The sequence below is a fragment of the Somniosus microcephalus genome, chromosome 3 (genome assembly GCF_052327205.1).
Source record: "Somniosus microcephalus isolate GS21.2 chromosome 3, FLI_Smic_1.0, whole genome shotgun sequence".
Classification (NCBI taxonomy): domain Eukaryota; kingdom Metazoa; phylum Chordata; class Chondrichthyes; order Squaliformes; family Somniosidae; genus Somniosus; species Somniosus microcephalus.
This window is the reverse complement of record NC_140989.1, coordinates 262,344,889-262,368,224: the sequence shown is the minus strand read 5'-3', so window position 1 is coordinate 262,368,224 and position 23,336 is coordinate 262,344,889. Positions and strand designations below refer to the sequence as shown.

Below are 23,336 nucleotides of genomic sequence, written 5' to 3'. Positions count from 1 at the left end.
CCATCCCCTCATCCCCGGGATTGACCGAATGAACCTTCTTTGTACTGACTCGAGAGCAATATGTCTTTTCTTAAGTATGGACACCAAAACTGTATGCAGTATTCCAGGACTGTTTTAAAAATACACTGTTTACAGTACCCTTTAAACAACATTACAAGGAGCAAAACACAGTCACATTACTAATCGTGTGTCTTATCTGTCTGTGTTTAGTGTAACTTTACATAAAGGAAATCAATAGAATAATACCAAAATAAATAATAATTCTTGTAAAGTCAAGTTCATGCTGACTGCCATCTGTTTCATTATTACAACCTTCCTTTAGGATTATAAAACCAATACTAAAACTTCTTATATGAAAATGTCCTTTTACATGAGCTGAAAAGGAGCTATCTGCTTACCTAATTAAATAAACTGCACTTTTTTTATTGGTTATTCCCACACAAAAACGTTTTGCTCTTTAAAATTTTACAACAGCTGTCACGCCGACAGGTTTTGCCCTTCCTTATAAGGTACGATATTAAAAACTACCAACATATTTATCCACACTATGGCACGGTTGAAATTCAGAAGCACTGAAACACTATATTTCAATATATAAGTGGTTCGGTTGGTATAAATCTTCAGTTATGCCAGAATCATACATATATGAAAAATGAATATAATTACATCAACTTAGTTTAGAAATGGTGCCAAAGTAATCAAACAGTAAAAGACAATATTATTGGAATAGGTGAACTGTGTCAACTTTGGCAGTTAAAGTCCAATTTATCTTTAAATGTTGCCACCAAAAGATTTTAATTTTGGCAAGAAGCATTGTTGTCCTTAAATATAAATATAAACTAAAATAAAGACATCAGATGTAGCGAAATCCTGTTAAGTACAGAAGTAATTTTTCAGGTTTTTTTCAGTACAATTATATGTATACACTGAAAAGACTGAACATAGCAGTGCAAAAACATACTTTTAAATTATTTACAATATACCAGTTTATGACCAAGAAGCTAGAGTATGTCATTGACACTAGCTACAGAGATAGCAACACAGATGGTTAAAGTAAGCACTCTACAAAATAAGATTGGGAAGGCAATGTTTTGGCTGTTAGACTAACTTCCCTGCATTATCACTGCACTTACCCCTACTTTGGATTCTAGTAAATGACTAAGTGAAAGATTAGCATTTTCAATTAGGAGAATCATGGTGATGGTTACACAATACCTGTGTGTCATTTTAAATAGACCTTCCCAGAAATGACTGGAAAGGTTGTGCTAAGAAAGCATTTATCAAGCAATACTCTGAATTATCTTGCCATGGTTTGGATGAGTTTTAACACAATTTGGCCAGCATCCAAACACAGAACACACCAGGATGACAGAAGACAATATAAATACTGCTCTGTCACCCTGCAATTAACACACCGTTAGCTAATCAGAGAACACAGTGGTGGCAGTTGTGCTTTGGACAGACCTGTCTTCTTGGCTGATGGCAGCTATTATTACACAGGCTGAAAAAACCTAAGGGAAGAGCAAATGGTCAGCAAAATATATTCTATTGGAAAGTTTGATCAAGTATTTCTCTTTTTTTTAAAATGTGGGCTTCACTGGCAAAGCATCCCAGTTGTCCGAAGGTGCTGGTGAGCCTTCTTGAACCGTTGCAGTCCGTGTGGTGTTCTTTATAGCGGTTTGATACAATGGAGTGGCTTGCAAGGCCACTTCAGAGGGCAGTTAAAAGTCAACCATGTTGGTGTGGAGTCACATACCTGCCAGAATGGGTAAAAACAGCAGGTTTCCTTCCCTGAAGGATATTAGTGAACCAGTTTTTTTTTTTTTTTTACTGATATCAGCTTTTTATTTCCAGATTTTTTTTAAATCTGGGATTTGAAATCACGTCATTAGTCCAGGCTTCTGGATTACTGGTCCAGTAACATAACCACTACACTACCATACCTGTGTTTTGAATAGAAAGTCTAATTCATCTGTATGTTGATTGGAAATTATTGTTTTCCCCAAATTAATTTTAGTTCAACACATTACTTTCATTACATACTGCCACTCACTCTTATTTTCCTGAAATCAGGAATGATAATGGAACGATGCCAAATTATATATTCAGTTATGAGTTATATCAATACTGACTTTATAAACAAATGGTGTGCAATGAAAACAGTTTTAACAGGAATCTTCTAAATAGCCAGGATTCAGATGTACTGTAACAGTTTGCTCAGCTCCTTTGCACATTCTTGGCAAATATTCTACATGTACATCAGAATAAACCGAAGTAAGTTACATTTCTTTCCTCCAAGCTGTTCAATACAATGAAATAGTCTGAACAACATGTGAGGGACCACTTTAAGTCCATGAGGTCTTTATATTTGTCAGATTTGATGAATTACTGAACAAGCCATATGAATCTGGCAAAAAAAAAATACATTTCTTTGGGTGGGATACTTGGAAATATCGTTGTACTGTTGGCCTTTATATCAAATCTGCAGTCCATTTTGTTTTTCAGCCACTACTACTTTCCAAGATTCCTGGTACACCAGATAGGTCTATCAGGCTGTCACTTGGTTTCAGACTATTAAAGCAGTCACTTCGGTAAGGGGGAAAAAGTCACACTCAACTCCCACATCCAATCAACTCCCAGTCCCGTGAAAAATACATCCTGTAAGTTAATGATGAGGCCTTTCAGCCTTGCTATGTCTTTCTTGTGTACCCCTCCTTCCCTTTCTCCAGTTCTTGGTCTGTTTCTTGCCATCACCAGTCCAGTCCTACCACTCACCCACACAATTCTTCAAATTTGTTTCCTGCTCACCCTTATTCTCTTCACAGACTCTATTCGAGTTTCAAAACCAAAACAGTATATACTGCTTTAAAACAGTTGCAGCTCATACACCTCAGCATGGGCTCCTGTGTATCCAGGCCAATTTCACAATAAGTACCATCAAAAAAGAAACAAAAGCAGGTTCTCCGGGCTTGCAAGTTATGGACCTAACTGTGACAGAATGGGAAACCTGTCATATTTTAAATCATAAAGTCTCTTAAATTTTTAATATCTATTTATGAGATCTGCCTGGTCACTTCAAATTTGTTTCATAGCAGGCTGAGTTTCTTTGGGTTGGAGTAGAATCCACATTCCTGTGTGTGGGTGGAAACTGCCATTGTGAAGGAACTGATCAGAGATGTTGCATTTTTGTGTGGAAATACATTTGGATTAAAAATCAGGAACCACCAAATATAGATTGCTTGCTTTGTCTTGAAAACAATCAATTTAAGGGAAAGGACTTGGTAACACATGTAATTGGACAAATACAATAGCATCTGTGGTGTGGTGTGGTGCAGACCAGTGGCCCTTTACTGTGCAGGATGTGGGCTGATGTTCAGATGCCTGTGAAAGCTGACATGAAGAGGCACGGTTTCCCACAGTCGTGGATGGTCCACAAGATGCCTCAGTGGGAAGGATTGATGGACAGTTCAAGGCCCATGCAGTTCTTCAGTTCTGAGGTCACTGAAATAGAGGTTGGGGATCTGTGGTGGTTAAATGAAACCTCATGTATAAGTTTTATTTATGAATTCTGGTCCAGGTTTAGTATTATTAATTCAGTTAGCAAAGTGTCACATTGTTTATTTTCAATATCCAATAATTAAGCACAGTCTGCTGTATTGTTTTTTTTGATGAGGTTTGCTTTTTCCTTGCAATAAATGTGGCTCGTAGTTTGGAACCCAAGGCCGCGATCATTATACAGGAGGCGGGTTGAGGGCGGGCCTACTGCTTGGCAGCTTTCAGACCCACTCCTGGATGCCACCTCCCAGCAGTTACTATTTTACCTTGATTGGCCTCGTTACAGCTGACGTGCGGGTCCCTCCAGGCAATTGGTTGCAGAGCATCAGATTCGCGCCTCTGATCACGGGTTGTTTCAGGTAAAAATTTAAAGGGGCCACATCCCCTTTGCAAAAGCATTAGGTTTTTCCTCTTAAAGGTGCTGGTTGCTGCAGGAATGGCATAAGGCTACACCCAGGTTCAATGACGGCTCCCTCCATGCTCTTGTGGAGGGAGTTAGAGGACGTCAGGAGGTCCTCTTCCCTGGAAACGCAAGGAGGAGGCCTCCTCAGCAAACCAAGGCAGCTTGGCTGCAAATTGCCGAGGTGGTGAGTTCGAGGTGTGTGTGCAGACGCACATGGGTTCAGTGTCGAAAAAAGGTTTAATGATCTGCTGAGATCTGGGAAATGGAAGTTCAAGAGTGAGGGCTCAGGGAGAATTCCATGTAGAATGTTGGTGGTGACAGAGTGCAAACCACCGTTTATTGGACAGATGATGCCTGGGGTTTTGAGAATGTCTGACTTATATTCAACTCTATGTGCCAGTCACCTGTGGTTGAAACGTAAGCTTACATGAATCTGGCACGGATGAGTGCATCCCTTGCCTGACGGCCAGCAATGTGGTCGCCTGCTGCTGGATTGACCACATGCGGACCCACAAGGTGTCGCTCCCCGTCCTCCTCCGCCTCATCCTCTTCCTCCGAGGAGGCTGTGTGCTGAGCCACTTGTTCATCTGGCAGCACGAAGCTGCACTGCTGTGCGATGTTGTGCAGGGCACAGCAGACCACGATGATTCTGGACACCCTGACTTGTGCATACTGCAAGGCTCCTCCAGATCTGTTTAGGCATCGGAAGCGCATTTTGAGCAAGCCGATGGTTTGCTCGATGATGCTTTTGGTGGATATGTGACTCACATTGTACCGCTCCTCAGCATCATTTGATAGCTTCCTCATCGGTGTCATAAGCCACTTTTTCAGGGGCTAGCCCTTGTCGTCAAGAAGCCATCCAGAAAGTTGGTTTGGCGGATGGAAGAGCTGAGGCACAGTAGACTGGCTCAGGATGAAGGAGTTATGGCAACTGCTAGGGTACTTTGCGCAAACATGCATGATGATCGTCCTGTGGTTACACACCAGCTGGATGTTCAGGGAGTGGAATCCCTTGCGGTTGACAAATACAGCTGGGTTGTGATAGGGGGCCCTAATGGCTACATGTGTGCAGTCTATGACGCCCTGCACCATTGGCAAACCTGCCATATCGGCAAAGCCAACCACGCACGCCTTCACACTTGGGTCATCCGTGGAGAAGTGGATGTAATTGTGCGCCTTTGCAAAAAGGGCATTGGTGACCTGCGTGATGCAGGTGTGTGCGGCCAACTGGGAGATGCCACTGATGTCGGCAGCGGATCCCTGGAAGGAGCCCGAAGCAAAGAAGTTGAGTGCGGTGGTGACTTTGACAGCAACTGGTAAGGAGTGTCCACACGTTCCTCGGGGCTCCAGGTGTTGGTGCAGCATTGTGCAGATGTCAGCGACTATGTCTCTCAAAAGTCTCAGCCTCCTTTGGCACTGCTGCTCACTCATGCTGAGGAAGCTGATCCTCTGCCTGTAAACCTTGCATTGTGGGTACCTCCTGCAGCCCTGCGCTGATGCTGGTGCTGCTGTTGTGGTGCTGCCACGGCTGCTCTTTCTCCAAATCGGATGACCAGGATGAGATGATATAAATGGTTCCCATCCCGTTGCTATAGATTTCAGTTGAGGCAAGAAGCTTGCAAGCGCACAGTCGAAGTGGCCTGAAATTATTCCAATCAGGTCACACTGCAGATGGCTGTTAGCTTGAACAGTCACAAGGTCAGTAGAGTTGCAAAATATTATCCCAAACCTCCAACAACAAAGTTGTTGATTTTGAATGACAGCCATGTTACAGGAGCGCTTTTAAAGTGCTGCACCAATGACTACAAATCATGTCCTCCAGCAATTCGTCTCCTTGCAGCTGGCCTGTTTCTGACAAGATGGGAAACAGGAGCCAGAAGCATGAAAATGGGAAACCACTTTAAAAATAGGATTAGCAAGGCAATTAACAGGCTGTTAACTGCCTTAACTACCTGTCCCACCGGTTCCAATCGGGTCAGTTTGGGAGCGGCTGACCAGACACTCACAAAAATTGCATGGGGACGGGGTGGCAGTCTGAAGCCATTTTTTCCGATTTTCGCTGCCCACCTGCCTCCAAACCCGCCTCCTCAGGGCTATTAAAATCGAGCCCCAAGTCACATGGTATAAGAGCACTTATTTTTCTGCTATCTGATTAGAAGAACACAAGGAGGACTTGTGTCTGTTCTGTAAGCTAATTACAGTTACAAGGCTTTCTATCCAATCCAGGCAACACTACAATACCATCCATTGTGCGGATAAAGTCACACTTCAGTTCGTATGGAACATGGAGTCACTTACGATTTGTGGTCTTTAGCAAGATCATGGGAGAAATATCTGGTGAAGTCCTAAAAACGTAATCCTTCAGTGGTTTATTCTTTGGCAAAATGATTCCTGTTGTGCATTCTTTTAACTCGGCTTGTATCAGCTTATTTTTACTAAATAAACCTTGTATATTTTTTCTTCAGTAAATGCCAGACATGTAATAATGCACCACTGCTGTAAAATTTCAGAGTGCATTATTTAAGGGAACTTAATTTATCCATCCTATTACTTAGGAAAAAAAGGTATGAAAGGGGGAAATTGGATGTGATTCTTCGATCTCTGAAGTCTGGATCGGAATTGCACCAGATAGATATGATTAATGTTTATTCTCACTACCAAGCGTAAAAAAAAATCCCGTGTAGACCTAGTTTGCACACTCTAAACCAACCTCTGGAGGAGTAAAGCGTCTAAAGTCAAAAACTGTCCACAAACTACTACAAATGGACAAATTAACAATTTTATAGATAGGCCCTAAGGATGACTGGTGTAAGTACCGGAAATTGAGAAAAGTAATTCAAATGCATTATTTGAATAGAAGAGGAAGCTTTATTTAGCATCTGGTCTAAGCTATATTTTACCTGCAGCACCCAATGCAGACATGAAGAGCAAATAGCATAGAAGCGTAACAAATTCAAAAGTTTTATACACAGCTTCGTATTAGGCATCTCATTCATCTCATGCAGCAATTAATTTCTTGTCCAAAAGATGATACCGTTAGGACATTCATACACAGATCATTTCACAAGAACAGAGCGTCATCAATAACATTAAAATGAAAGAAAAAACACCAATTATTTTATTGCTTTCTCAACGTTACTGTTGCATCTCAGAGCAAATGCTAACACCACATTAGGGTGCTCACACTTTATAGGCTTACCTCATATAAAAGGCAACCTAGTGACCAGATGTCAGATTTAAAGTTGTATCCATTTTCATGTATTCTCTCTGGGGACATGTAGTATGGGGTTCCCACTTTAAAAAGAAAAACAAGTTATAACTTGTACACTATAAAATATAATGTTAAAAATATGTCTTCTCAAAGCTTGGTGATTCATTTAAGTATTTTTTTTCCTACAAGTAGCTTACATTATTTCCGTGACCCAAGTATATACATATTCACATGCAACTGAAATATAATTTTAATTCAATATTTCAGTCTTCTGTTCATCAGATCAGACAAGTTTCCAACTATACACTTTTGGTCACCACACTAAACATGATGCTTAAAAAAAGGTAGAACAGAACTCAAACCATATGTTTCAATGGTGCAATACACAGGATGTCAGTTATGATATAACATGATACATTTAGTGACAAAATTAAACTAGTGTTCAAGCCCATTTGAAGGAAAGTATGCATAGCTTCAACATTTCGGATAATTTAATTTCTACAGCACTTTTTCCATTTTAGATTTCAACTGTATAAAACTGTTTTCTTCCCCACTAAACAGAATTGCTTCGAAGGATTTTGCTTCACAAAATAGATTTCCCGCACTTTGAACGTTTCTGAAAAGCAGTAATTTATGTTATTGTAGAATTGATGTTTTAAAAATGTTTAACAGTGAAATGAATTTATTAGCCTGGGAAAAATTAGTTTCTCATTGCCTTCTTTTCCAAAATGTAATTGTCTTAAAGTTTCACTGAAAGTTTGATATCAATATTCATTCCTTGCTTTCATAATCCTAGATTTTTAAATTTTGCTGTATAATACATCAAAGTTGTAGCTGTGAACAACCAATAATTAAATCAAGTGTGCACTGAACAACCAATAACTAATCAAGTATAATCATATTAAAATATGTATATCCAGTAAAATCCTTGCTGCATTCAACAGATTAGGATCAGTAATCAGGATAAATGAGATATAGGTGAAACGAACTTCACAGTACATCCTATAAATGACTAGAACACTTCATAAATAAAATGGGAGCCATCGATTTTAGATCGTGAACAGATCTTTTTAATAATAAAGATTGAGGATGTAAGTGATTTTTGCATAAACTGTGCTCAATGCCACGAGTCATGAACAGTTTAGTTTAGCCAAGAAAGTAATCATAATGTTTTGCTCCGCTAGTTGAGTATTATTGATGGCACTTATAAATTAAATAGTAGTAACCAAGTTCTCTTTACTGGTATTGCTTCCAGAATTCCATTAACAACATAAATGAAAGCCAGTTTTCCCACACAGCTGCTAATTTATCACCTGTTCAGAAATTACTGGGAGCTTTAACAGATACAACTATTTTGTTTTTGCTGCATGGACTACAATTTAACCCTACCTAGTTCCACTTTATTAAGAAAGGTCTTCCACAAGTCTATCCTTACAGCTACATACAGCACCAACCAGCTTCAGTGAAACAACTGGATCGTCTCTGTGATTGTAATGCAGTGCTGGCTTGCTTTAAAAGTTATGCACTTCTGTCAGTTTTAAATCATAATAATTCAGAGGCACCAATAACAGCAAAGTTTAAGCCTACGATAAAGATACAAAGCCACATTTAAGCAATTATTACGCATTTAGCCCAGTTGAGCTGCAAAGGGTCAACAATAATCACCTTTTGCTACTATAAAATATGATACTAATAATTGGCAGTGAACAACATGCAAGCTTGTGGATGTGGAGAATCCACATGAGAATCCGCAGGGGGCAGGGAAACATTTCAGTATGCAGCTTCCCAGCTTATTGAAAGCCAAAGTAATTCCAACAAGTAGCTTCAGAAAGGTATTGATAGTCAAGCTGGTCTGCTGTGACTCTGAAAATTGAATCATAGGAAGCATGCAAAGAATTGCTAGCAGTTCTAGAATTGAAGCACAATTTCGGTACACAAACTAATGTTGTATTTAGATTCTGTCCAAAATCAAAAAAATTACAAAGATATTATCCAAATATTAAAGAGTGTACCTGATGTCTTTTGTTTTAAAGTTGCAAGAGTATTTAAATAGCTATATCAGACTCTCCTTTCCCCTGATAAATTTGTCAATAGAATATGTCCACAACTGAAAAATTTGATACCTCCTACCCTCTGGGAAATGCACTTTTAGTTCACCAGATTCTAATTTTAAAAAACCCTCAAAAATATGGAGTGGTTAAATACGCGAGGACAAGTCAACAATAAATCCTAACCAAAAAAGATGACTTTTCAGACAGTGAGTAAACGTATAGCTCACAAACACATTGGTATATTGACTGTAGGATGTGAATTCTCCCCGTGATTTCCCACACAGTGAAGTTTAATTTAGAAGGGCTATTTAGGGAGATGGAAATCCGAGATCAAGTACTGAACTTGCAGCATGAACAAGTGGTTTCTTTAACTGCAGAAGCCTGGGAACATCTGAGAAAATAACTTGTAATATAACTGTCGAAGCCAGGAAACAAAGAAAATATGTAAACATTGCTCAGGTAATTTAACAGCTCTTCCGCAATAGCAAATTAAGTTAAGCGCATGACTCTAGGTGACAGAGCAACTAGTCTTGGCCCAAAGACTACTGAAATGAAATAGAGATGGGTAGTCAAAACTTTCAAGAAATGTATCCTTTTCAGGCCCAAAACAATGGATGATAGAATGTAAAATGTTTGGTATCCTAGCAGAAGCCTACAACAGAGATAACATTTCTATCCCATTAGATTCCCAAAAATCCCAAAAAATGAAAAAGGGTTTGCTAGCTTGAGAACATATCACTGTTTTTGTTGAGATGGTAATTTTATTTTACTCCCAAGATCATTTATTTTTAACCTACAAATGTAATCATCTGTACCAACGATGGCTTATTTGACCACTGTATATTGTCACAGTATAGTGGGTTGTACTGTCCCACCATTTTTAAAATATGTAAATGAAGAAAAATATTCCACAGTGGCCTTTGTCTCTAACAGTACCAGAATCATTCAAATGAATATTTTGTTAATTTGTGAAATTAAGGAGAAGGTGTATGTGTCCAGAATAGTCACTAAGCCATTGTCCAACACTAATCATTGAGGCTGCACCTGGAGATTTTATCACTGATCTTAGGTAATGCTTCAAGTCTTAGATATATTGTACCCCAATGAATTCTGATTCTTTGGGTACCCTTGAATAAACTTGTTCACCTGGTACTGGTGGTGGCAGGTGGTTTCAAGAACAATATAAGGCGTTACAGAAGGCAGCTTGTTCCTGCCAGAAGATCATACAACTGGAGATGCTTCTACTTTTTGATGAAGGCAACCAGTGTGGGAATCAGGAAACTTTGGTTCTGAACTACTGTTGTGTTCTAATTTGTGTTTCTTTCTGGAAACTGCCTGGTGTCTCTGTAGTTTCTAATCTTCCTAGAATTGCTCACAGAATTCACAAAAGGCAAAGTTGTTATGGAGGGGAAGATCTGCAGTTAGTGATAGAGAATAGTCTTCTGTAAAATCTGGTCTTGACAAACACTAAGGTCCTAGGAAACTCAGAAATTTGTATACAGAAGCTGAAGAGACGGACAAAGTTCTCACGCAGTGAAAGATGGCTGTCAGTAAAGGTACTCTTAGAGAATCTGGAAGCAGTAAGTCATGTGGGTTAGGGCAACATAACTCTCAAGACAGGCATTATTCCAATCTCCCCAACAGATCAGACTACTTAATTAGATATTTTGTGACCATGACTATAATGAATGAATGCTACGCTATACCGAAGCTACAAATGTAAACATAAGATGTGAAAAACTGCTATAATTGCTTGTAATACAATTTTTTAGATCTGCTCTCAAAAGCAGACCTCTAAAACACAACAGCTGTTGAATTGCTTTAGTCTTGCTGTTGAAGCATGTTCAGTGACTCCTCTCTCCATGTTCAAATAGCAAGTTTTATATCATTGATATATTAAGATTTGTTGTCACTCGACATTTTAATAATCAAATCCTGTAATCCTACCTTAGTCCTAGTGTCTGTGCTAAGTAAAGAACAATAAAAACTCAAACTGGGAAAAAGACCACAGCAGTACCATGAATTTGATCGACACCAAGACTGTGAATTTCAACTTTTACCATTTCTTGAAGATGTAAATTTGGAAATGTTGTTTTCAGTATTGCTTTAGCCACCTTGCCATTATTTTCAGTGTTTGGTGCTACAACATGACGGCCAGTGCCAGACACCAAGTCTAGCATTCCCTAAACCCTGTGCTGAATCACAGAGGTTTGATTTCAGCAGTATATTGCCCTCCCAGCGTGCAGTACTTTTAGAATTATCATCTCATGAAAAGTCTAAAAGTCCTGCTCGGTGGGAAAGCAGTATACTGGTGTAATAAATTTGATCATGACTCAGCACCTGGTTGAGTGCTGAGCTCAACAGTGTCGGATTCAGTGTCTGGCACTAATTGTTGAGATTGGCATTAAAAGCGGGTAATAGTTGCAACCATCCCAATATGTGGGACAGCCACTGGATTACTGAAAACTGAAATAGCCATGCAAGGCAAGCTGAGATTTTATGTACAAACGCACAAATGAGACGCACAAGAACAGAACAACTGGTCCATTGAATATTGAATCAATAACAGAGATATTCTATTTTATGAGAAAAGTCTTCATGGCTCTGTTGTGATATTATCCAATGTAAGAAGTTAGTGGTTTATCAGGCCAGAGGGAAGGCAACACCATAGAATCCAAAGAAGCAGTCCCAAACCTACTGCATCTGCAAGTATTTCAAGAGACTTGAATGTGCCTTCCTTCTGCCTTGTCTTCTCTATGTCCTTACCTTTTTTCACCCTTAGTAGGTGCAGGAATAAGCAACAGTGGGCAGCCACATTTATACTGGCATAATTTTAAGTCAGATTCTGGGAGATGACATTCTTGAGCCTGCTCCTACCATTTACTTATTAAATCTGGCTCCCAGTTTTTCATGGTTCCACAAGTCCATCACTGGGATAAGGAAGCTGGAAATTAGCAGCATATAGGCCAGGAGCCAGATCAAAGATGCTGATCTCACAGAAGCTGAACTAAAATGGCACCAATATTAAAGCTGCAATTGCATCATGCCTGTTTCCTAAACAGGAGCTCTAGCAGCAGGAAGGGTGATAAAAGGTGAGGACATTGAGAAGTCTAAGGCCCAAAGTGTTGCAGAACCTCTGAAGCCAGAAGAACGGCACTGTCAAGTCTCTTGAAGTACTTGCAGATGCAGTGGGTTGTAGGAAATTGGTTCAAGCTGACCACCAGGCTCAAAAATCAAGTTATAACACCGAGCTAATATATGGGACAAAAGTGTGGACAACCAAGGTGGGGGTGGTGGAAAGGGTTAAGCTAGTGCTAGTTAAGGAAAAAACTACCATTTTCAAATTGTACCATTTCTAAATGAAACCTTTTACTCAAAATCTAGCTACTGCCATTTTATTGCAGCATAATATCTAGGATCTAGGACTGTCAGGTGCACATGGCCCTAATTATTTCCTCCCTCAGTAAGCAAGATTTAGCAAACCAAGAATGCTCAAGTGCCATGCATGTCTTGCATGATCATTGGCAGATATAATCAACATAGCCCACTTATGCTATTAAATTCCTCTTCCTCACTGGTGATAAAAATATTATTCCAATTATCCATTCAATATCTTTTATTTGCAGGGCTTCTGGGAAAGAGAAGGGGAGTGTGACTAATTGTATAGCTCTTTCAAAGAAACGGCACAGACTTGATGGGCCAAATGACCTCCTTCTGTGTTGTATTCTATTCATCTAATCATGAGCTAAATAGCTTGGTTGTGCTCCCAGTTCAGATTTTTAGCCCAATACTAAAATATCAACATATGCATAAAACTTATCACTTTTAAATAGGACTTGGAAGTTGATATTCCCCCCTGCTCCAGTTCCTTGAGACCTTCCAGAGTACATTTGCACCAGAGTCTGTAATAAGAGCCAGAGCCCCAACACTTTTCACTTTCATAAGGATTGCACTTAATCCACATCTTAACTTGCACTTCTACTATCCAGCTTGTACTCACTGTATTGTGAAATAATCAGCAATGTATTCCCTTGTCTGGAAAATACTGGTTTGAAATAAAAAGGCATTTGAGAACCAGCTTCTCTGAAATTATGTTTGTGTTCCCAACTGGTCTAAGTAAATCAATGTCATGCACAACTCAAATCCTATCTAGATCAAGGCTGCTGAAAGTTGACAGTTTATTATTTGCATTTTTTGTAACAGCTATAACTCTTTGGTTTAAAATATTAGCCAAGAAACAAAACAACACAAAATCAGCAGTTGAACTATGTCTTGAAATGCAATCTCCAAAATGCAATTTAAAAAAAGTAGCTGGTCTGATTGTTCAAGGTTTTCTGCATTATAAACCCCTGAAAGGATCAATGGGTCAGCCCAGCATGTAGCCTTGAAGCAGTCTATTCATCATAAACTCTTTGGTCTTTATTACACTGTTGTGTAATCAGAGTTCTGTATCAGTAGCAAGATTGGACTTGTTACTTCCAGACATACCCTGTGTTATGGCAAAGGTCAAAGAAACAGGAAACCCCCTAACTGCACAATGAAATAGATACACCCAATAGTGGTTGGGGAGCTTGGCTTTTGCTACTTGCACGTTTATGACAGACACATGGTTTTGGTCACACTCTTAATGAAATACATCCCGCTCTGTAATTAGATGGATTCGTGTTGTGCAGGGTTGCTCACCTAAAGAATGTGCTGCTGTAGTTTTCGAACTAAAGAATCTGCCCAATCCAAGGTCTCCCAGCTTTACTACCCCAGTTGCTGTAATGAACACATTAGCGGGTTTTATATCTGCAAGGGAACAAAATGTTATATGTAAATAAATATGAAGTAGTGACACATTACTACAACAGGAAATATTTTCTAGACAGCATAATAAGGTCTCACAACTTTGCCATTCATTCAAATAAAAAATGCTTACTTTTGCTTCCCAATAATGTTGGCAAAAATGGGAAAGCTACCACACTGCTTCATGTACTCTATTAACTCTGAATTAAGCTAAAACTTCTTCAATTGTGTCTCATTTCTAATTTAATGAATGAAGCAATAACTATACACAGTTTTGCAGATTTCTAGTGTTGTGAAGAACATTCCAAGAAAAAAAATGTTCCTTTCAAGTCCCTTAAACCTATTTTCCTTCCTATCCCACATTTTCTTGCCTTATTCCTTGAAGGCACTGACTTATGTTGCTGCTGAAATATCGTTCCACTGGCATCCAAAGTAGCAGCCTAACTGCTGCCCAAGCAGAGATCAGATAACTTAGTACAGACCAGGGATATAATCTAGGTGTTTTCTAGTTTGTACAGCCACTACCATGCAACACAGAAAAAGTAATAGCGGATTACTTATTGAGAAGCTACAGTTGGGGGAAACGATGGATCCTCTCAAGGTTTCTTCAAATCATTCCCCACCCACAAGGATAGCTACGCGACAAGACTTCCAAACCTCTGAATGCAATTCTACAAATAATTGCCAGAATTCACATATAAGTACCCACATTTACTCATTCTTCACATTTCCTTATCTCCTTATCGAGAAGCACAAGGTTATGCTTAGTACTGAATTCAATAGCCATTCGTAAATGAATATGCATGGAATCATGGGCACACATGAATCCTGCCATCTCATGGCACAAGCACATTGATATGCTTCAGATTGTATTAATATGTTCATTAAACCCAAAACTTTTACTGTTAATTCCCATAAAGTAAATACTGTCTCAAAAAGTATGGAGGAACACAATGATTTACATTTGCCTGATCTGAAGTCAATAGTTGCACACCATGGGAGCAGTTAAAATTGATTGACAATGAGTGAAAGAGAAAGAAATTAACTTTATGCTTTAGCAATAAGGAGTCAAATTGACAATAAAAGGTTCACCATTCTACTTATAAAACTAACTACAAATGTCAGTTGTCAATAATAAACTAATCAGCACTCTGTTAAAGAGATGAATGCTGCTGAGGAACAAATTAGCTTCAATCTGGGTAGTGCGATTGTGTCACGCCCAAGCAGCAATTGTAAAGGAGTTTTCGTTAGTGCTGAGTCTTTGCCCTAAGGACCACCACTACATATGTGAGCTCTTTTTGCAGCTTGCATCTTTCCCAAAAGGATGGATCTCAGTAATTTGAAATCATACAATGCAATTAATTATGCAGCATTTTCAACCTGTAATTGAACATCCAACGATCCCGTATAACGACTGGGACTTGCTGCAAGTATCTGGCATTCTGAAGAGACAACTTGCTGCCACCCTCTTCCACTGCAATTTTCACTTAGGGTGTATAGTGGTGAAATAGGAAGGGAAGGTTGAGTGGGGGCTTAGGAAAGAGTGAAGGAGACGGAGAACGGCAATTAGGGTTAAGGACTTAGGGAAAGGAGCACTGGATACAAGGTAGCAGAGATGGGGAATTTGGGGATGAATGAGTGGACAGGGCGTTTTGGTGGGACCAATGGGGAATGCAGATTAGAAGGTGGTGACAGAGGAAGGCATCAGGCTGCATGGGAAGAAAATGGGGGATGAGAGGATGAGGAGTAACGGTGTAGAGGAATGACGATGAATGAACATGCATTTATACAGCGCCTTTCACGACCACCAGATGTCCCAAAGTGCTTTACAGCCAACTAAATACTTTTTAAAGTGTAGTCACTGTTGTAAAGTAGGAAATGCGGCAGCCAATTTGTGCACAGCAAGCTCCCACAAACAACAATGTGGTAATGACCAGATAATCTGTTTTAGTGATGTTGGTTCAGGGATAAATAATGGCCAGGACACCAGGAAGAACTCCTCTGCTCTTGTTCAAATAGTGCCTAAGATCTTTTACGTCCACCTGATAGGGCAGATTTAACATCTCATCCAAAAGACGGCACTTCGACAGTGCAGCATTCCTTCAGTGTAGTGTCAGCCTGAGGAAAGTGTGAGATAGTGGTGTGAAGCAGAAGTGAGGAAGAGGCAATGGGAGTGATGGTGTTGTGAGAAGGGGAGGTTATACAACTGACGGTCTTCTAACCAACAGTGCGGCCGAAATGCAGTGTACAGCTGCAGCAAAAAATATCATGCAGTACCTTGCGTCGCTTTGCTTTCCCTCACCCTCAGTCATAACTCATCACCCCAAAGGCAGTCTGGACCCCAGGTCAGATCCATCCCTCCCACACGAAACCTACCTACAGCTCTAGTCATATCCCTCCACCAACCACTACCATACATCCAACTCAATCTCCACCCCCAAAACCCCCCAAAAAGAATGATAAAAAAATGTAACAAAAAAAAGGACATATAGATAACCAGGGAACAAAACAAAGACAAGAGTGGAGAACAAGAATGAAAAAGACAGCAAGAACACAAGCAACATGTAGACATTAGAGATATGCAAGAAACAGATCATGGCACGGAAATTACCGAAAACTTGAGCCATAGTAATGCCTCATCTACAGCATACGCCATTATTCTAGTTCCAAGAAATCATGATGTGACTGAAAAATACTGGCGCTGGAGACTTGGCTGCAGCATGATTTATGGTCTTGTATTTGAGGAAGCAGGTTGTTTTATTTCCCAGGCTTTGGGAGTCTTTGTGGAGCTTGGCACAAGCCACATGTGAACTCTTGCCTATTGACTCAAATTAGCATAAACTGATTATTATTGGGAATTGATCTGAGCAATTCAGATCTTTCTCTTAATCAATAGAAAGCTGTCGACTTGGGAAGTAGCCTGATCCTTTGTGAGATATATGCAGGTCTCCTGACTTCATGAATCCAAGAAATACCCTGATCACAAACAACCACTTTTAAACTAATGGCGACTTAAAACCCTGCCCTTGTGCTGCACAACAGATGGAAATGCCTGAAATTAAAAATCCACGTGAATAAATAATTGTTTTCCATAATAGTTTTAAAAAAATGAAATAATTTTCATTTCGGTAGTGTGGGTTTGATTTCAAAAAAGCAAAACAAATATATGTAATATCTAAATGAATAAAGATACAAAATACCTCAACAAAACTGATTTTTTATAATCTATTTCAAATGTTAGCCACAATTAAATTTAAGCAGTATATTTTTAATTACTATAGCTGAAGATACGAGGCTTGAACAAAATTAGCAGTAATTACTAGTCTTTTAACCAAATGGTCCTTTCGGTCAATGATAAATTAGCTTTCCATCTAACAAAACCTGTGGAGCAAACCGCTATAAATAAGACAGCTCGACCTCCCCTCAACACCTTTTCTGTTGTCGATGTTGATGTTGAGGAGCTGAAAGAGCTCAGTAGCTTTTGACAGCCCAGTGAGCCACCAACCAAGTGATAGCTTCCACCGAACCAACTGCTTGATCTTCGGAGCTCTTTTCTATCTTCCAAATATGTCAGCACATTTTAAAACCAGATCAGTAAACAAATGGCCTTACTTAAGTAATTTTGAATTGCATTTTGGAAAAAAGACATTTTTTGCAGCATTGCTTTAAGTTGAAAAATAAATTGCACTGTTAGTAGCGGGATTAATACACTGGCCACTGGACAATTTACCGCTAGCGCATTGCGGCGTATTCTAAATAGTTCTCCAGCAAATTTGGAGGTAATCTCACTGCTGGAGGATTGGGGAGCACAACGGTCTAACTTATGGTGTACCTAGCCAGTATCGCCGTTGGAGAATTCCAGGTCCATATTCTGTGATTTACCACGAGCAACACAATGGCACACCCACTTATTTAAAAGAAATTTGATTATATTTCATCCATTCCCGTTAAAAAAAACAGCTCCCTCTTCCTTTTCACTCTACTAAAACCTCAAATCCTTTCTTTTCGACGGTAACCCTTCCTGTATCCACTTACAGGAAACTTTCTGATATCCGGCACTGACGGGATCGAGCTGGTGCCGTAACATCAAGTGTGCCGGACATACCAGAGTTAATGTTTAAACATACAGAACTGAGAAGCTCCGTGTGAATCAACAAACCCTGTTGCTTAGCAACAGCTTCAAAACAATCGGCTGCAGCTGCAAGCGTCTGTAGCTGAAGCTGTTGCTATAGCTACTGACCTTGCAGTGCTTGACTGGGAAAAAAAAAAGCAACGAGAACTAAAAAAAATAGAAAACGGCTCCCGATTTTTGCCGTTAGATCGAGTATTCCGGACATATAACCTCCGGATAAACCAAAGTTTCCTGTATCATGAACGATGCCACGGGAGATCCTGGAAATAGCTGAATGAACCGAATGGTATCTTATCCTATCAATATACTACACCAAGGCAGTTTGGCTCCGCCATCTACTTACAGCCTTTATGCAGAACTGGTTCTGGTGTGTGCAATTCCAACAATTCCATTTAGAAAATGACTACGATATCAGTTTAATGTTTATCCATTCATGTAATAATAAAAAAACAGGCTCCCTCTTAATGTAGGTTTATGGTATGTTATTGTGTGTTGAAATTACCTCTGTGCATGACACGCCGAGAATGCATGTGTTCCAAGGCACTGCAGAGTTGAACAAAGTACTTCCATATTGTTCTTTCTGGAATCAGCCGCTTCTGTTTCTTAAAATGCTGTGAAAATATCAGACAACACTATGAATCCAAATTAGTACAAGTGGGTAGAATGAAAAGCCGATAACATTATTAATTTGAAACTAAACTTAAATACTGCAAGCAAAAAACACTATCAAAACAAATTTATATACAAGTCACAGAATCACAGAGAAACCCCACAGTACAGATAGAGGCCATTTCGGCCCATCGAGCCTGCACCGACACATATCCCACCCGATCCCCGTAACCCCTACACCAACACATATCCCACCCTATCCCCACGTATTTAATCCCCCTAACACCAAGGGTCAATTTTTATCATAGCCAATCAACCTAACCCCGCACATCTTTGGACTGTGGGAGGAAACCGGAGCACCCGGAGAAAACCCACGCAAACACGGGGAGAATGTGCAAACTCCACACAGACAGTCACCCGAGGCCGGATTCGAACCCGGGTCCCTGGCGCTGTGAGGCAACAGTGCTAACCACTATGCCACCGTGCTGCCATGTAACAACTTAGGATTGCAATTCTTAATATACAGATTTGGAAATATTTTTGCCCCATGGATGGTAGAAATGGGCAACTATACTGAAAAACTAGTAATTCACATCATATTACAAGTTAAATTATCTTCTGGGAACACAGTTTCAATTGAAAGCAAGTTCTGACCAAGTGAACTATTGTCACTTGGTATTTACCTGGTTTATTTTATTTCCACATGCATGGAACACTTTGGCTTTCCAATGTTGATTTAGAAAACAAGCAAACCAAAAAGCATGCATAACCAAGCATGGAATGAGAAAAGTCCATTTGTTTCATTAAGCCCATTCCTGCCACAGACCATGTACTATTTACCCCATCATAGACTTAACGACCCACTAAATCTCCAGAAATAAATTTTAGTAAATAATTACTAATATCAAAGGAAATCAAGCAAAACACCAGGATGATCTGTCCCTCCCCATGTCAATATCATTCAAATTTTGCAAAATACTAGGCACAATCTTTCAGACACCTAATTTTCCCTGCCAAATATCTATCCAGTTCCCTCTTGAAATTGGTGACAGTTTTTTCACACCCCCTCCAACTGCCTCCCTAAGTAGCTTGTTCCATATATTCGTCATGATATGTAAAATAGTTATATCGAATTCATCTGTTCACCTTCACTCTGCTGAGCTAGCGTCCTTTCTTTCCTGCAGAGTTTGTGATTATGTAAAAACAGCATTTGGGTCCAAATTATCTATACGTCTTGGAACCTGGAATACCACAAGATCCACTCAGCATTTTTTCCCTCCAAGGTAAATATTTCCAGTGTTTGTAGCCTCTCCTCACTGCTCAGATGCTTAATCACAGGTCTTAATTTAGTTACTCTTTGCTGCAAAGTTGGTATGTCCCTACTGTCGTAAGGTGAACAGAGTTGTACTCCAAGTGAGGCTGGACCAATATTATGTACAAGCTCATCACTTGCTGGAACCTATGCTATATATGTCTGGTCATACACCACAAGATCTGGTTTACTGTCTTACTGTTGCCACATATTGTCCTGATGGTTTCACTAAGCAAAATAGATTTAATCTGGATTCCTCTCCTATTTAAGGGAGAACCAGTGGATGTGGCGTATTTGGATTTTCAGAAGGCCTTTGATTAAAGTCCCACATAAGAGGTTAGTGCGCAAAATTAAAGCACATGGGATTGGGGGTAATATACTGGCATGGATTGAAAATTGGTTAACAGACAGGAAGCAGAGAGTAGGAATAAATGGGTCTTTTTCGGGGTGGCAGGCGGTGACTAGTGGAGTACCGCAGGGATCAGTGCTTGGGCCCCAGCTATTCACAATATATATCAATGATTTGGATGAGTCAACCAAATGTAATATTTCCAAGTTTGCTGACGACACGAATCTAGGTGGGATTGAGAGTTGTGAGGAGGATGCAAAGGGGCTTTAAGGCGATTTAGACAAGTTGAGTGAGTGGGCAAATACATGGCAGATGCAGTATAATGTGGATAAATGTGAAGTTATCCACTTCGGTAGGACAAACAGAAAGGTAGAGCATTATTTAAATGGTACTAGATTGGGAAATGCTGATGCACAAAGGGACCTGGGTGTCCTTGTACACCAGTCACTGAAAGCAAACATGCAGGTGCAGCAAGCAGTTAGGAAGGCAAATGGTATGTTGGCCTTCATTGCACGAGGATTTGAGTACAGAGCAAGGATGTCTTACTACAGTTATACAGGGCCTTGGTGAGACCACACCTGGAGTACTGTGTGCAGTTTTGGTCTCCTTACCCAAGAAAGGATATACTTGCCATAGAGGGAGTGCAGTGAAGGTTCACCAGACTGATTCCTGGGATGGCAGGACGGTCATATGAAGAGAAATTGGATCGACTAGGCCTGTATTTACTAAAGTTTAGAAGAATGAGAGGGGATCTCATTGAAACGTACAAAATGCTGACAGGGCTAGACAGATTGGATGCAGGGAGGATGTTTCCCCTGGCTGTGGTGTCTAGAACAAGGGGTCACAGTCTCAGGATACGGGGTAGGACATTTAGAACTGAGATGAGGAGAAATTTCTTCACTCAAGAGGGTGGTGAACCTGTGGAATTCTCTACCACAGAAGGCTGTGGAGGCCAAGTCACTGAATATACTTAAGGCGGCGATAGATAGATTTCTAGACACAAAAGACATCAAAGGGTATGGGGAGAGAGCGGGAATATGGTATTGAGATAGAGGATCAGCCATGATCATATTGAATGGCGGAGCAGGCTCGAAGGGCCTACTCCTGCTCCTATTTTTCTATGTTTCTATTTTATGTTCTGTAGACAAATTCTGATCAGCTGATATTTCTACTGCTTGTTTCCCTTCTCATCTCATCATTTCACATTTATCCACAGCGAACAACATCTCATCAGCCCAACTTCATAATCCATTCAAATCCCTCCACATTTATTCTGTGTTACTTGCTCCCCTCCTCCCCCACCAACTTCGGTAGTGAGAAATTTAAATCAGTTTTATTTCTGTCTCCATTTCCAAATAATTTGTCTACATTGTAATAAACAACACCTCAAGTACTGAGGCACTCCCATAGCTGTCTCCTTCCAGTAGCCTTTTAATCAGGTTGCTTTCCACAGATAGCATTTCTTTGGTTCCAGTAGCACAAGAGCCATCATGTTCTACAGAATATTCGACATCACCTGCACTTCAGGCAAATTTCCAGTTACTTTTGAAACAGGTAATCAACTTAACATTAACTGCATTTGCTGGTCCACTACCCTGAGGAGAAAAATATTCTAATCTCCATTCATGCTTGAAGTTTGTTAATTTGTGTGTGTCCTTACACTTGGTCCAAATTAAATAGTCTGCTTATATTTCTATATTTTCCAATCCCCTAAGAATTTTAAAGATCCTTTTTCATTTTTGTAAGTCTGTTTTCATATCGCAACTTTAATTCTGAAAGTCCTAGAATCATCCTAGTCATTTTATTCTAATTCATCAATGTCTTTTTGAAGGCAGAAAACCACACACTATATTCCAAAAGTGGACCCATAATGACCTACAACTTCTTTTGACTTTCAGTCAAATGTCCTCAAGATGTATGTAATTAGCCTGGCTGAGAACAGCTTCACACCAACAAAAAACATTCCGTGACTGGTCAATAATCCAACCTCAATCTCTTCTTTCTCCACCTTTACCAACAAACACTCCTTCGCTGTATATACATTTCACATTACCTGCTCTAAAATGCATCACCTGATGTTTATTTGCATTAAAATCTGCCTAACATTCCTTAACCCATCTGCTCATTAGATCCAGACCCATTTGAATTAGCTTATACTCATCACATAGCTACATCATTTATCGTGTTTAGTAAAGATGATAAGACAAGTATTCTCCATATCACTTAGGAAGTGTCAGAAATCGAGGATCCAGAACAGAGTGCTGAAGAATTCTACCAGTCATTGGCTCTCACACTGAATATTTCTCACTTACCACCACCTGCTAATTCCTATTGCTCGGCCAATTTTAATCCTGCGTGCCAATTTGTCATCAGTTCCGTGAGCCTTAACCTATATTAAAAGTCTCACATGTGGAACCCTATCAACTGCCTTCCAAAAATCCAAGTAAATTATATCCACCAGCTAGCCCAAATTCACTAATTCAATTTAGGTACCTCCTCAAAAACAATTCCAGCAGATTAAAGAGCATGACCTATTGTTTCTAAATAAATACTGAACAGTATGCATCATCACTGTTCTCTAATGCATCCAGTATTACGCTCTTAAGTGTTTTGTCTCTATCCGTTTCTGCCCCCAATCCACAGATGTTAGGATAATCAGTTCATAATTTCTAGGTTCATTTTCCATTCTTATTTGAAGATTGGGATATTTCCCAGTTCTAATTTGTAGCTGATGTATTTATGTAGTTCCTAAAAATTTTAACCAGAGCCATACCGATTTCCACACATATTTCCTCATCTGGCCCAAGTGCTTTGCTGATATTTAATTCATTGGGTTTCTTCAAAAGACAGGCTTTATTGATAACAGATTTGTCACTAGCCTCTTTTTATAACTTTTATTTCAATATTTGCAATCTTGAAAATCTAC

At 39.7% G+C, this 23,336-nt stretch overlaps 1 protein-coding gene across 4 annotated transcripts in view; it reads right to left on the bottom strand.

Moving 5' to 3' along the window:
* Positions 1 to 23,336, bottom strand: part of nek7 (NIMA-related kinase 7) — a 397,752-nt gene that overhangs the window by 224,447 nt on the left and 149,969 nt on the right. For all 4 annotated transcript variants that reach the window (XM_085982411.1, XM_085982407.1, XM_085982408.1 and 1 more), the window contains 3 exons: positions 18,643 to 18,751; positions 13,904 to 14,011; positions 7,158 to 7,252 (listed from right to left, as the gene is read on the bottom strand). In XM_085982411.1, coding sequence (XP_085838537.1) covers positions 7,158 to 7,252; positions 13,904 to 14,011; positions 18,643 to 18,751 — 312 coding nt within the window. The remainder of the gene's footprint in view (positions 1 to 7,157; positions 7,253 to 13,903; positions 14,012 to 18,642; positions 18,752 to 23,336) is intronic.